Source organism: Barbus barbus, assembly GCF_936440315.1.
Source record: "Barbus barbus genome assembly, chromosome: 40".
NCBI classification, from domain to species: domain Eukaryota; kingdom Metazoa; phylum Chordata; class Actinopteri; order Cypriniformes; family Cyprinidae; genus Barbus; species Barbus barbus.
In genome coordinates, this window is record NC_136718.1 from 21450831 (window position 1) to 21466729 (window position 15899).

Sequence of the window (15899 nt, forward strand, 5' to 3'; positions counted from 1 at the left end):
TTAGTTATATTTTTAGAATTTTTGGGGGGATTTTTCAGTTACTTGAATCGGAACTTTCACAATATAGAACTGTTACATAGAATGAACTGTTATCTATACTTTTTGGATGAAATATGAAGTATACACAAAATGTAATAATATTAATAACAATAATAATAATAAAACGCGTTTATAATAATAATACTTATTATTTTACAAAATATTATTATTATTGTCTGTTGTCCTTTGCAAAACAATTTTGCATAAAATTGCATGATAATGATGATAACTTTTTTATTATTGTTATTATTAGTAACAGTAATAATAACAACAACAATAATTAATATTATCAATATTGTTTAAAAAAATATTTTTATTGAAGCCTAATGATTATTATTTTAAGGAATTAGTTCAAAACACTCAATCAATGGTTTATTTGTAAATCATGCTGTAATGTTTTATTAATAAAATGTACATTAATTTAACATAATATATATTTAAATGATTTTTACTGTATTTTATTTGCATTTTGAATCAACCTGACAATAGTGAGAAATGTTTGCACACAAGCCAGTTCTATCGAATATCGTCATAAGGTAAAAAAAAAAAAACATAGGGATATTACACAGGCTTATTTGAGTTTAGATCAACTTTGTTACTGTTTTCTTTGGGTTTTCTCTGTTTTTTTTAACTGATCCAACCAATGCTCATCCTTTGTTATAGTGATTTAGCATGTAAACTGTGCAAACCTCAATGTAATAATTGTCTGGACTCTCTCTGTACGCCGAGGCGATGCTGGCTTGAACCGCCTGGATCCAGGCCTGCCGGAGTTTCTTTGACTCCGCCTGTAGCATACAGCTCCTACAATACACACCCATACAACACAATTACTACGAGTTATACAGCTCCAAGAGTCTTTTTTATACTGTAATCTAAAGTTTGAGCTTTACTCACTTGGTAGGCGACACGACTTCAAAACAGAACCTCCTCTCGATGTCTTCGCAAGGTTTGACAGAACAGAGTCTCAAGTCCTCCACAACAACCGTCAGCGAATCCTGTGGAGGAGAAGACGCTTCAGTAAGTCTGTAAATGTGCTGACTTGAAGAAAAGTGCTCTAAATAAACCTGTTTCACTCTGAAGTGCATTAAACAGCACTGGGTCACAGTAATTTAAGCAGATTGCCTGAGCAAGCATTTTGACTGAAATAAATGGACGTTCTCCAAACAGATGAAGAGCAGGCAGTGCTGTGTCCATGCATTGATTTGTTGGGGAACGAGTTTGTTATCTTTAAAAAGACTGAGTGCTCTGGAGATATGCTGCCTGGCTAAACTACAACTGCTCTATCTAACAGCTCAGTGACCTGTGAGGTGAAGATTCACAAGCATTGATTGTGAGCTGAAGAATTCTGCTGATGCATGTCGTTGACACGAACTCAGTACATTCTCTCTAGGTGCTGTATAATGAAGCTGCTCGTTAAAATCAAAAACAGATTACTTAACCTGTCTAAACCGCTGTGACTAATGTGTCCACTTACTAAATGCTGATTTGAACTCACCTTTAGTTTCTTCTGATACACCAGCTGGCTGTTTTGGATGGAGAACCAGCGCCTGAAAAAATACAGCAATACATATAAGAGACGAGGAATTAGTTACTAATTACTTTTTTTTTAAATAACTAATCATTGGCATTCTATGTTTCAAAAAAATTTAATAATACTACATAATTTTACTTTTTATAATGATATACTGTTACTATAATGATTATTGACAGATATTAGGGATTTTTGATGGTTTAAATGTTTATATATATACTATAACTATATATTTTCTTTTTATTTATTATAAAAAACCCTTAATAGTCATTTCCCCAGTTTTTACTTTTATTACCTTTATTGTCATCTAAGTCAACTGTAAAAAGGCCATTTAAAATAATTCCATAACACAATTTTTTTAATTAATAATAATTTAAATAAATATTTTTCATATTAACAATAATAAAAAAAATAATAACACTGTTAATTAAGATATTAGAGTTTTTTATGGATATTGATATTGGATATTTAATAGTTCATGCTCACTTCCTCAGTTTTTACTTTTATATTACTTTTACTGTCATTAGCTGACTCAAAGTTATTCTTTAAAAAATATAATTCAATAACACTGTTGATTGTAATCAAGTCTCAAAATTACAAATTTTTCTGTAATTTAATGTAATGATGCCAAAATTCACTTGTAGAATTGAAAATTACTTTTTAATTTTTTATTTATCTAGTCAAAATACCATAGAATGGATAGAATCTATAACACTAAAATTATTTCAGTATCAAGCCTGAATTTTTATGCAAAATATCAGTCCTACCCTAAATAATTCAGATGTTTTTATTTGCATATTGTTACATTCCTGACCTAGTTGCATGCCTGATTAAAAGCAAACCAGGAATATTCAGATTCATGGTCAAGCTATATGGGATTTACTAGATACATTTTAATGAGCAAATTTCATTAATTAAATTACATCCAAAAAATAATATCTATGCATGTAATTACATTTGGTTCCACCAAGCTCTGAATATCTGCCATTAACCAAATTCAACCTACCTATTCCATGTTTTGAAGGCGTTACTGGCCCTTTTAAACAGATAGCCCTCCATCACCAATCCGTTGGGCGCATCCACATTAAACTCCAACTTTGGGTCGTCATACGCAAAGTCCTGAATGACAAAACAATAGTGGAGCGTTAAAACAAGAGACGGCCATATATAAGCCTAAACCACCAATGCAACAAAATACATTACATTCTGTCTGTGATAATGTAAGTGGAACAGATGCACAAATTCATGCACAACACTTTCTCTCTATGTATCTACAACACACACTAGGAGTGACTCATCCAACGCTCTCAGATGTCCCACCAGAGCTTTTTGACCATGACGCAAGCGGTTGTGTAAGCATCTGAGCATATCCAACCGATTACCATCGAAGAGCTTCACATATTCACACTCACCACTCACAATAATGGCCCTCTTCCTGTTTCAGCAGCACACTCAATGCTCTCAGCCCTGAATCATCACAGGAGGTCCTTATGGCAACAACCTCCTCCGCTCAGGTCATTTATATTGATTATCTCTGAGTGGAGGAATGACACGCTGTCAGCCGGGCTAACACTAACCATCACATGTGCTTAATGCTATACCATTATAGACTCAACGAGACGTGGAAAGCTCCAGGCGGAAGTGATTCCAGGAGAAAGACTTTAATAAAAGTACAGTATTGAATGAGAAGTTCAACAAAGAGCAAACTGAAAGGTCCTCTGAGAAAAACATCCCCTGTCTTCTCTAGAGTTTCAGAAAAGATCTCAACCACCTCAAACTGTGCTCAGATTTACTAAAAAAAAACGTATGCAATTAAATGTTAGAGATCTTAATATGAATTCCTTTTAAATTCCTCTGATAGTAAATTACATTATCTACTGGCCAAAAGTTGGGCATAATTAAGATTTTTAATGCTTTGGTCTCTTATTCTTATCTAGGTGGCATTTATTTGATCAAAATTTGATTAAATTATTAGAATTTAAAATAACCATTTTCTTTTTAAATATATTTTAAATTGTAATTTATTCCTGTGATGCAAATCTGAATTTTCAGCATTATTATTCCCGTCTTCAGTGTCACATGATCCTTCAGAAATCATTTTATGCTGCTCAAGTAACATTTCTGATTATTATCAATGCTGAAATAATTTTGTGGAAATCGTGATACTGTACCATTCAAATGTTTGGGTTAAGTAAGATTAAAAAAGAGAGAGAGAGGGATTAATATTTTGATTCAGCAAATGACATATTAAATTGATCAAAATTTAAATATCTATTTATCCAAAACATCCTGAAAAATGCACCCAAAATTGGTTTCCACAAAAATATTTTGCAGCAAAAATTGTTTTCAACATTGAAAATCATAAGAATCATTATTAAATATTAAGCACCAATAATAACTGATAATAACTGAGCAGAAAATCGGCATATTAGAATGATTTCTGAAAGGTCATGTGACACTGAAGACTGGAGTAATGATGCTGAAAATTCAGAAACACAAATAAATGACAAATTAAATTACATTAAAATTAAAAACAATTATTACTTATTTAAAAATAAAATTTAAAAAAATCTAAGTTATTCCAAACTTTGGTAGTGTAGGCTGCTATCCACATTCATTTGACAAATCTTTACTCTTATTGTATGTCAACAATTGCCTTTTGTGTCACAATTATTGGTGTCTTTCTTAGCAAAAAACTGTTGAAAAGTAAACCCTACATCCAATTTTTGTCAGCATGTGTTGTAAACTGCACTGACGCCACACTGATTAGAGATCAAGAGCCATTCATCACGTCTTCAGAACTAGATTATTTCACAACCCAAACAGTCTCAGCCTTCAGCTTCCTATCTGTCTGTGGCGGCATTGTCAAAACTCTCAAAGCCTTCTGGCCTCTCGTGAACCCTCTGAAGACCTCAAGATAAAGTTGCTTCAACACTTCAGCAGCAGGAATGGACCTTCTGCTGAAAAAGCTCTTTGAACACAAATACTGCGCTCTTGCATCTTAAACGAGATTGCGCAACTTCATTCCATGTTCCCTGATTAAATACATGAGACACTGCTGTTTAGTATAATCACGTAAGAAATAAAAGCAAACGCCACCCAGAATACACTTAGGAAACCCCCACAGCACTTCAGCATTTGCACATTTGCTTCAGAAAATGTAAAGCTCTAGTCTTTTCTTCTGCTTAAACTGGTTGCGACAATAAGGCTTATTTATAGTCACTCATTTTACCCAAATCCTCAGCAGGGTGACTGTTCAAACATTCACATCCATTCACTTGTGCTTCCTTACAGCCAGAGACTAAATGCTTCACTCAAGTTCTGAATGCTACAGAAACACCCTCCCTTTCACTCGCTCTGCTGCTTTTCCGTGTTCCCACACACTTAAATACACATGGATGTAATGCAGTTAGGCTCCCATACCTTTAAATCTATTCAAAAAGTAGAAAAATTAAGTAAAATATGTAAATAGAGAGAGAGAAAGATGGATATAAACGTACTGTAAATATTAGAAAATGCCATATAAAATGCATAATAATGTAAGAAGAATGAATTATAAAAAATATTCTATATAATCATTTTCTGTAGTTTTGAGAATTTATATATTATAGATAGATGTGCATTTTGTGCATAAATTCTATAATTCATACATTTTATATGCACAAAACTATACAAAAAACAACAATATAATATTACACAATCATATATGAAGTATAATATAATATAATAGTATTGTGGTATGTAATATACTTTAACTCACACACAATCTAACATATTATTTAGAAATTTAGCTATGTAGAAGTACATTTGTAATGATGCTTAACTGCAATAAAGCTATAAAGCACTATAAAGCAAATAAACTACTATAAAGAAATATCAAATAAATGCATGCCATTATATTGTATGAATATTCAAAAGAAATGAGATTAATAGGTAAAAATCCTGAAAAGGAAGAAAACTATTTTACTACTATATTCTATTTAGTTACAAATTCTAATTAGAACAACCAACTGCATTAATGCACCAACTCACCAAAGTGAAGTCCAACCTGCTGAAGATCTTCATCCTTAAATGTTTTATGTATTTTAAAATCATTGCATCCCCAAGAAGCAGCTGAGCTCAACTAAAGGGGTGCGCAGCCCAATCGAGCATGCAGTCAATGCAGCGCTGTGAGTGAGTCACTCAGACTGCCAGCTCTCACAGTCAGCCGGAGTAGATCATGTGTGATTCCACCTGCCCACTGCTGCCCACTGCTGCCCGCTGCTGCCCGCTGCCTGAGATAAAGCTCATTACCATACAGCTGCCGGCCCACAGGAAACACCACGCAGCCACTTCTGATGAGACTTTATAACAACTTCTTATCTTTAATAATATTAAACACTATTATAACAAACAGCAAACAGATTATGTCCAAGCAAAGTAATGTCATTAAACTATATTTAAATATAAAACAAATATATAAAAAATAAATAAAATATAAAACAAATATAATAACTTCAATACTAATAATTATTATAATTACAACAAACTGCAAACAGATTATGTACGTGCAAATAGTTAGAGATGCTATTAAACTATATTGAAATATTAAAAATGTTATAAAAATATATAACAATATATATATAAAAATATATTAAATGTGTAAAAGTATAACTATATAAAGCATAAATACAATAACTTTCTTAAATAATAGTAAATATTATAACAAACATGCAAATAGTTAGAAATGTCTTTCAATTTTATGTAAATATTTAAAAAAATGTTATATAAAATTTATATATAAATATAAAATTATATAAAACAAATATAATAACTTTCTTTAATAATATTAAATATTATGTAACAAACTGCAAACATCATGTATTTTAAAAATATTATATAAAATAAATGTAAAAAATAAAAATGCATAAAATTAAAAAACTTTAGTTTAAATATTACAACAGTGCAAACAGATTATGTACATTCAAATAGTTAGAAATGTCATTCAATTATATTTAAATATTAAAAAATGTTATATAAAATTAATATATATATATATATATATATATATATATATATATATATATATATATATATATATATATATATATATATATATATATATATATATATAATATCTAACATATCAAACAAATATAATAACTTTCTTTAATAATATTAAATATTATAACAAACTGCAAACATTATGCAAAAAGCTAAAAATATAATTAAACTATATTTATATATAATATAAAAATATTATATATGTAATAAATATGTACAAAAATAAAAACATAAAAATTAAATAACTTTCTTTCAAAATATTAAATATTAGAACTAGAATTAGAAGTGAAAACAGACTATGTACATGCTCATTACTATATATAAAAATATATATAATAACATATAACATATATATAAAAAAGAAAACTACAAGAAATGCCAGTTAGAAATATCATGAAACTATAATATAAAAATATACTTAATACTAATTATTGCTTAAAATATAATTTGAAATACCTAAAAATAATAATAATAATAGTAATAATAATAAAAATATTATTATAATATTATTATTATACATATTATAAATATTATAATATTATATATATATATATATATATATATATATATATATATATATATATATATAGTTTAATATATATATATATATATATATATATATATATATATATAAAAATCACTGATGTTCAGTTCATAACCCATCAAGCCTGTCACAACAAAACTAAGCTTCATTTGACCTCCAGTGTAAAAATTATTCTCACTATCATTTAAAAGAGCAACTAATCAAAATGTGAATGTTAGTCTTTAAAAAATGTAATTAAAAAGCGGAATATTTCAATACCTGTCAGCTGTGGCGGAATAATCTTCTGTGCAGCATCTCACAAAACATTGTAAGACTGCAGAAGACAAGCAGCGCTATTTTAGGAGCTGCTGATGACGTGTGCGCTTATAAAAGCCATCGTCTGTTTCAACTACAAAGTCTATCAAAGTTTAAAGTATTCCAGTGGAATAAAAACACAGGATGAAATATTAATACTCAAATTTAGGGCGTCATATTTGTAGTGAAGTGCTGTGAAGCTGTAAGAACTGCACTTTGACTTGCTGGGCATCAATGGAGACTTCAAGAACGTCATGCTCACTTCATCTGATACTGTAAAAAATACCACCTCCATCTACTGTAATTACAGAAACACCACATAATTAATCAGCCTGTGAAACATCATTAATCTTCACATCACACACTAGGTGACACTCTCTTCCTTTAGAGACGACTGGCTGCGATCCTGCAGCTCTTCAGCTGTACTCACATGTAAATATCTTTGGTTTTGAAATAACACACAGACCTGATTTATGTTCATGAGTCAGTAGCGAGTGTTTCAAACACTGATAACAAGTAATAGTTTGAGAATTATGCCAGAAAGACAATAACTCACTGTGGAGCTACCAACTGTATTCAATCAGAACAAAATCAGTACAGAACATGTTGCTTCTGTTTATTTGAAATTGAGAACTCAGAACACCATAGAGACCACCTAGAAACCACTCAAAACGCCCTAGCAACCACTTAATCCAGAAAGAGACTTTAGTGTGGACTTTTATGACTTGGACCAGTAATCAACTACCTACTGTAGCAACCACTTGAAACACCTTTACAATCATTTAGCAACCGCAAAGAACACCCAATCAGCCACTTAGCAACCACTCAGAATACCCTAGCAACCACTCAAAACACCATAGCAACCACTTAATCCAGAAAGAGACTTTTAGGTGGGCTTTTATGACTTGAACCAGTAATCAACGACCTAGCAACCACTCAAACACCCTTGCAACCATTCAGAACACCATTGCAACCACTTAATCCAGAAATATACTTTAGGGTGGGTTCTTTTGACTTGGACCAGTAAACAAAGACCTAGCAACCACTCAAACACTCTTGCAACCACTTATAACACCCTAGCAACCACTTGGCAACCACTTATTTTAGAAAGAGACTTTCAGGTGGGCTGTTTTGACTTGGACAAGTAAGAAACTACTAAGCAACTACTCAAAATACCCTAACAACCACCTATCAGCCACTCAGAACACTCTAGCAACCACTTAATCTAGAAAGAGACTTTAGGGTGGATTTTTTTACTTGGACCAGTAATCAACCACCTAGCAACCACTCAGAACACCCTAGCAACAACTCAGAGCACCGTAGCAAACACTTTATCCAGAAAGAGACTTTTAGGTGGGCTCTTTTGACTTGGATCAGTAATCATCAAACACTCAGAACACCCTAACAACCATTCAGTATACCCTAGCAACCACCTACCAACACCCTGGCAACCATATATACCACCTTAGCATTGTGACTGCGGGTTTTACACCACTCACATTCTCTCAAAACATAAAAATCTACTCCTAACAATAATGTTTATCCAATAAAATCCGATTTTGGCCCATTTTTACACTGCCAGTTGTTACAAATCGAACAAAAATATATAGTATTGCACTGAAAACTGCATTTCACCCAAAAAGGCTAGGCTAGGCTAATAGAAAAGATCCATTCCAATCACGTCCTCCTGTTTGTAGCTCAGATTCTATTAGGTTCTGCCCTTTCCAACGATTCCTGTGGGTCAATAATGGTTTTAACTGATGTTCAGGGACAGATCTGCGGTGATACAGACTCTTCATAACACTTTCAAGCAGTTTCGTAAGAAATACCAGAGGATTTGTGACAGACAGGAGGATATGAGCTTAGACAATTAGCCAGAAACAGAACAGGCTTCTGTGGATTAAAAATCACAACATTATGTAATTACGGGTAAGTTTCTTCTTAAAGTGGCTCTGAGACCATATGCTCCTCTCTGATGCCATCAGCCCAGTACTGTCACCACGGTTTGTGGGTAATTGCTGTGATGGATCGCGAGCATTTCTTGAGATCAACCGCATCCAAAGCAGTCCCAGAAAGCATCTCTTAAACAATGCACAAAGAGAAGCTTCTGCTCTTCTCATAAACCGCAATAAGGAACTAAAAAAATCCATAGAAGAAGAAACATCTACTGAATAATTTCTGTGTTGAGTGGAGGATGCTGGGACAGCCATCAGCCGTTACATAAGCCAGATACGTTTCAATCAGTCTCACTGAACTGTAATTATATCATAAGTTACACAACACAGGATTTGGGTCAGAATTACAAGCGAAACTACACTTTTTTCCTATAAAAATCCATCTGAGCACAGATGAATTATTTATAGCCTCCATCTTGAAAGTCACATAAAAATGTTTACAGCCATGTTTGATGGGGTTTAGAGTAAAACGCTCACCTGTAACAGTGTCTAAATCAGGATGAAGACAATCCCAGAGCACCATATGAAAGAAAACAGAAAAAATTAAGATTAGAAATAATTTGACATGTTATACTAGGATAAAAATATGCATAACTTCACTTCCAGAATAAAGGGCTTTGAATTTGTAAGGTTGTTTTTAACTATGCTTTTATGTTTTAGCTATGCCAGTATTTCCCATTAACTGCCTACAGTAGACTGAAAAATGAATAACCTAAAAATATTTTTGTACTTCACAAAATAACAAAAGATCTCTCTCATTGTGTTTTGCAGCATTGCTCTTGAAAAGCATCTGTCAAGGGAACTAAAATCATTTTCATTATTTAAATCTAAAACAAGCATTTTTGTTAATTGAAGTAAATCTGAAAAAAAATAAAAAATAATTTAGATTAAAAAAAAGTAAGCGAAAATCACCAGAAATAAGTTTATGTAGAAGCACTAAAAACTGGAAAAAAACTAAAAAACTAAAATAGAACTAAAACTGAAATAAAATAAAGTAATATTTTACTAAAATAAAGTAGTACTTTAGTAAAGTAATATTTAAATAATAATAATAAATTACATAAAGTACATAATAAAATTGTAAAATGTAAATGTAATTAAATTTAATTAAAATAAATTCTAACAAATTAAAATAAAATTGTAAAAAATGTAAAAAATAAAAATTAAATCTGATTCAAAATATTGATAAATTATAACAGTATATAAATAGTACTAAAATAACACTGCCGTCTATAATAATAATAATAATAATAATAATAATAAATTATAATTAAAGATATAAAATTATAGAATTAAAAGTAATTCAAAATAATTCCTTAAAATCATTATAGAATATTAATTATAGAATATAAAAATTATTATAATGATCTGTTTTGCAGCAAAGTCTGAGTTTAGATGTCCATGGGACTCATGATACAGCAGCAAATATGATGTAGATATCTATCTATAAATGTTTTTACAGAAAGGTGATGAACTAGGTGTCAGAAGCTGTCAGAAAACACAAGCAGAGCTGTCAGAGCGCTTGCTGAAAATCATCTAAAGCACTTCAGCAAGCTCTATTTTCTGTTCGCCCGAAATATATCCACTTCCCGTCTGCCCAACATCATTAATAACAGGAACATTCGAGGACAGAAGATCTTTTCTACTCCTGCCAGAAGAACAGGAGTACAAACACTGAAGGAAATTGAAAAGGTATCTTTAAATAACTCTGGGCTAAAGTCCACATACTGTCTTCCTTTTAATGTTTCGAAAATGAAGAGAAAACATGATGAAGTTAGGAATACGATGCAGGCCAGACTTAAACTTAAATCACCGCATGAGCACCACAGCTTTTATCTTGATGTTTTCTTCTAATTTAACCTAGTTTTGCAAAGTTTGATTGCAGTGCTTCGAATTAGTTAGTCTTTTAGTAACTGGACTAGTCCAATTAAAGCATGAATAATCCTCTATCACTAACTCCAGAATGCTGAACACTTACTTCTTTAGAGGATTAGCATCTTTAACAGCCTAATTCTGGTGTTAGACGCGAGTCAACAGTGGTGTTTGTCAGAGTATCTTTAGTAGGGTTTTTCTTACACCATGTTGTTTATACAGTACGTGTTTGTGTCTATTCTTACCCGCTGCTGAATCGTGGCATGTTTATGCTCCATTTCTCTCTTCTCCATCGCTGAATCAATCACCAGTTGATCCAGCTGTGACAAGATGAACAATCGCTCATTGAAAGTTTATTGTCGTCTTGTGTATTAGGAAAACACGATCATGTTTATTATCCACAGGCAATGGTTGTCCATCTGTCCGTTGTAGCACTGCACTTTCAGATGTGATGGTAAGTTAAGTACTAAAGTCAGTGATGTAATGTGGCTGATCAATGAACTACTTAGACAGAAATCAGATCTGGTCTGAGGCGAACAGCATCATTTTTGCAGCTGAAACAAGTTTTCAACATTTTGAATGCCACAGTATTTTATTATTGTGGTGGTAGGTTGATTTTTTTTTTTTTTTTTTTGGATGCTAAAAAATGTATCCAGGTTTTTTCTCCGAGACAAAAAATTTGATTTGAATAGTTTTGTCATTAAAACTTGTTTTAAACTTGTATTAAATTGTAATTTTTGTTCAGTTTTATCTTGGTTTTCACATGAATTTAGTAGAAATTTTCCAAACAAAAATAATGCATGACCTCAAAATTAAAACAAATTAATTAAAATTTGTTTATTTATTCTTTTTTTATTATTATTTAAAGTTTGAAATAACAAAATCAATTTACACTGTATAAGAACATTCATGTTCAAATCTTACAACATATCCTGTCAATAAAAGGTCTGTGCATGACATTATAAACTAAAATAAATGGACTATAAACGTAGAGAAATGGCTTACTTTTTTGGCATATAATTTGAATTAAATACAAATAAATAAATATTTAAAAAGCAAACAAATAAATTGATTAATAAATGTATTCAGAAATGTATTTATTTACATACTGATTTTCATTTTAACAAGCTTTATAAATTGTTAATACAAAATTTCTTATTTAATAAATGACATTACACATTACAGACTAAATGATAAATGAACAGCTTCATTTTTTGAGTGGTAATTTAAATTATGCAAAATAAAATATTTTAAATAATTAATGTATTACTGAATTAATGACCAATATATATACACACAATTATATTTAAAATATTTAATGAATTTGTCAAATAAAAATGGGAAAAAAAAAAAAAGTTTGCAAATCTGTTTTTCAAACTTGTTCATTTCAAACTGAATCAATGTGGCCGAACTGGCCGCCAGCGTTCAGACAGAAATCAATAGCGTACGTGGAGAACACTGCTCACCTCAGCAGCCAGTTTCTTCATGTAGGGGTCAATCTCATCCAGGAGGTTGTAGCCCTGCTGATACAGCGAGTACTGCGCATGCATGAAGGATAACATCTGCACAAGACAAGACAGATACAGATGAAGTAGAGTCCACAATAAACCTACACATTTACATCCACCATCACTGATACTCACCGCATCTAAGATCTCAAATTTCTTTTTGGCTTGAAGGACGTTGATCTATATGTGGGAAAACAGATTTATGTGAAACATTCTTATATGTGACCCTGGAGCATAAAAACCAGTCAGAAGTAGCACGGTTATATTTGTAGCAATAGCCAACAATACACTGTAGGGCCAAAATAGGGGTGGGCGATATGGGAAAAATATCATATCACGATTTTTTATAGAAATATCACGATTCACGATTTTTATCACGATTCTTTTTTGGTTTTACAAGTTGTCTGAGCATTACAGCCAAACTAGAAAGACAAAGATGCATGGCAGATATTTAGGCCAAAGTGGGCGAAGATAAAAAATCTTTGTCATTATTTTATTTTTCTTATTAAAAAATAAGAACAAAGATACACATTACAAATACACATAATATACAAATAAAACAAACAGTGCTTTATTTCCAGGTACAATAGGTGTATTTAGCAGAGCATTCAATGAAATTGAATGAACAAATATAAAAATAAAACACTAGATAGACTGATTCCTAAAGCAACTGTATTAAAGTTTTTCAGTCAAGAATAGTGAGTGATTTTTCTCTTTGCGTTTTGTTGTTTTGTTAACGTTAAATTAATAGTTCCCCCACAAATTAATATTCTGTCATCTGTCTGTCAATTCTGTCATAATGTTGTATTTTTATATCATCATTTACTCAAAAGTTGTTTTAAACCGGAATGAGTTTCTTTCTTGTGCTGAACATTTATAAATTATATTTTGAAGAAGGTGGAAAACCAAACAGTTGCTGGTCCTCAGTGACTTCCATAGGATTTTTCTTTCCTACTATCAAAGTCAATGTGGACCAGCAACTGTTTGGTTTTCCACTGAGTAAATAATGACAGAAATTAAATTTTAGGGTGAACTATCCCTTTAATGACAGTCGACAGCACGTTTAGTGTCCTGTCCCTTTAAGAGCTGCACGCATCTAATAAACAGTACAGGCACGCATCCGTTTCTCTCTTAACTATTTACTTTCATTTTAGAGATAACCAACTCAGTCTGTATGTAAACCTTGTGTGTTTTGACAGTATTAGCGCAAAATATAACTTAGTTGAGTAATCAGGCGCTGTTAGACAGGCGTTTTAGTGCGCGTGCTTCAGGTGTATGCACTCAGAACAAGCGCACGTCAGACCAGCGCGCGAATTAAACATTTAACCAGCAAGGCTTGTATGCAAATAATGTACTTTTGCGATCGCGAATAAGTGCAGTGTCCTGTCTGAGTAACTCTACTGCTGTATGTCGTGTTGTACAGTATATAGATACGGCGGCGCCAGAACTGTATTTGACAATGTGCGCGATACTACGATATTTCTTAAAAAGCAGATCGTGGAGACATTTTTATCGTCCACGATCAAAAATCGTCATATCGCACACCCCTAGGCCAAAATTAACGATTTTTCTTAGAATGCCAAAAATCATTAGGACATAAGTAAAGATCATGTTCCATGAAGATTTTTTTAGTAAATTTCCTATATCAAAACTGAATTCTTGTTTAGTAATATGCATTGCTAAGAACTTCATTTGGACAACTTTAAAGGCGATTTTCTCAATATATTGTTTTCTTTGCAACTCTCAGATTCCAGATTTTCAAATAGTTTTATCTCGGCCAATTATGATCCTATCCTAACAGTCTGGAGATGAGTGTTTATACGTTACCTGCAGCACATAGTCCAGTGCAAGATGTCGGAAGCACTTGCGGGTGAAGTTGAGAGTGCAGGTGGCTTCCTCCACCTCGTGGGGTTTGTTTCGAGGTGCCTGGGCGTTCTTCACCTGCGCGATCTCCAAATCTTCTCTCACCTTATCAAAGTGCTTCTTCGTGTCCTTGAATTTACGCACGTCACTGAAAGTACAGATGGATATTCATTATTTGAGTAGTCTAATGAATACAAAGCTGCTGATTTGGAGGCTTCAATGAAGGTTTTGAGCAAGAAATTTCATTTTTTGGTGAACTATTCCTATTCCAGCAGTTTCAGGGTGAACATGAAAGGCACTTGTGCTTATGTTAACTAAATATGTCTGAAATATTAATGTTGTCTGATATTATTGCACATGACAGATCAGGTTGAGCTAATAAAAGCTTCATATCGCAGCGGTCTTCCTGAAATGCCATTAGTTTTGCCATATAAATCTTCCGCCCATTGCATTATCAGTGATCACCTGTGATAAATGCATAGGAATCCCATTATCCTCCACCAGGAAACATTAATTATTAATGAGCTCCAAAAGTCAGATCATTATTTATAATCAGCCTGCGGGAAGCACAATAATGAAAAAACCCTCCTCAGAGAGTGTGTGGTTGTGAACGCTTTCACATTAGCTGGTGCATAAATAAAAACGACACTTCCACGTCTCTGACCTTTCGGAGTGATATCAGCGTGTTTAATTTTCATATTTTAATGCATGTCATTTTAATGGAGAGGAGAGCAGGTACTAACATATGATTCAATAAACTGCAGCATTTCTGAACATTTTTTTTTGTTTTTTGTTTTTACAATTAAACATGCTAATTAATTTTTATTTTAGTAAGAACTTTAAATGTGTAATATTAATGTAAAAAATGTATAATATTACAATAAATACACGCACACGCGCACAAAGTTGCATTGCAAAATAAATCTATTATTATTATTATTACTACAATCATCATCAGGGAGTTTAATTTTCATATTTTAATGCATGTAATTTTAATGGGGAAGAGTGGGTACTAAAAATATGATTACAATAAACTGCAGCATTTCTGAACTTTTTTTTTTTTTTTACAACTAAACATGCTAATAAACTAATTTTAGTAGGAACTTTAAATGTATAATATTAATGTAAAGAGGTATAATATTAAAATAAATACTGTTGTACTGTAAAATAATATAATAATAATAATAATTATTATTACTATCATCATCATTGATATTGTATTGTTTAAATACTACTTAATTTTTATTTTT

At 31.9% G+C, this 15899-nt stretch overlaps 1 protein-coding gene across 1 annotated transcript in view; it reads right to left on the reverse strand.

Annotated features, from left to right (window-relative positions):
* The window catches only part of LOC306859484 (arf-GAP with coiled-coil, ANK repeat and PH domain-containing protein 3-like), a gene marked incomplete at its 3' end in the record, with an annotated part of 72873 nt that overhangs the window by 12991 nt on the left and 43983 nt on the right, over positions 1-15899 (reverse strand). The window contains exons 6-14 of the mRNA XM_079400524.1: positions 14614-14797; positions 12922-12966; positions 12745-12840; positions 11524-11598; positions 9884-9895; positions 2577-2689; positions 1535-1586; positions 934-1034; positions 729-840 (exon numbers count right to left, since the gene is read on the reverse strand). Coding sequence (XP_079256650.1) covers positions 729-840; positions 934-1034; positions 1535-1586; positions 2577-2689; positions 9884-9895; positions 11524-11598; positions 12745-12840; positions 12922-12966; positions 14614-14797 — 790 coding nt within the window. The remainder of the gene's footprint in view (positions 1-728; positions 841-933; positions 1035-1534; positions 1587-2576; positions 2690-9883; positions 9896-11523; positions 11599-12744; positions 12841-12921; positions 12967-14613; positions 14798-15899) is intronic.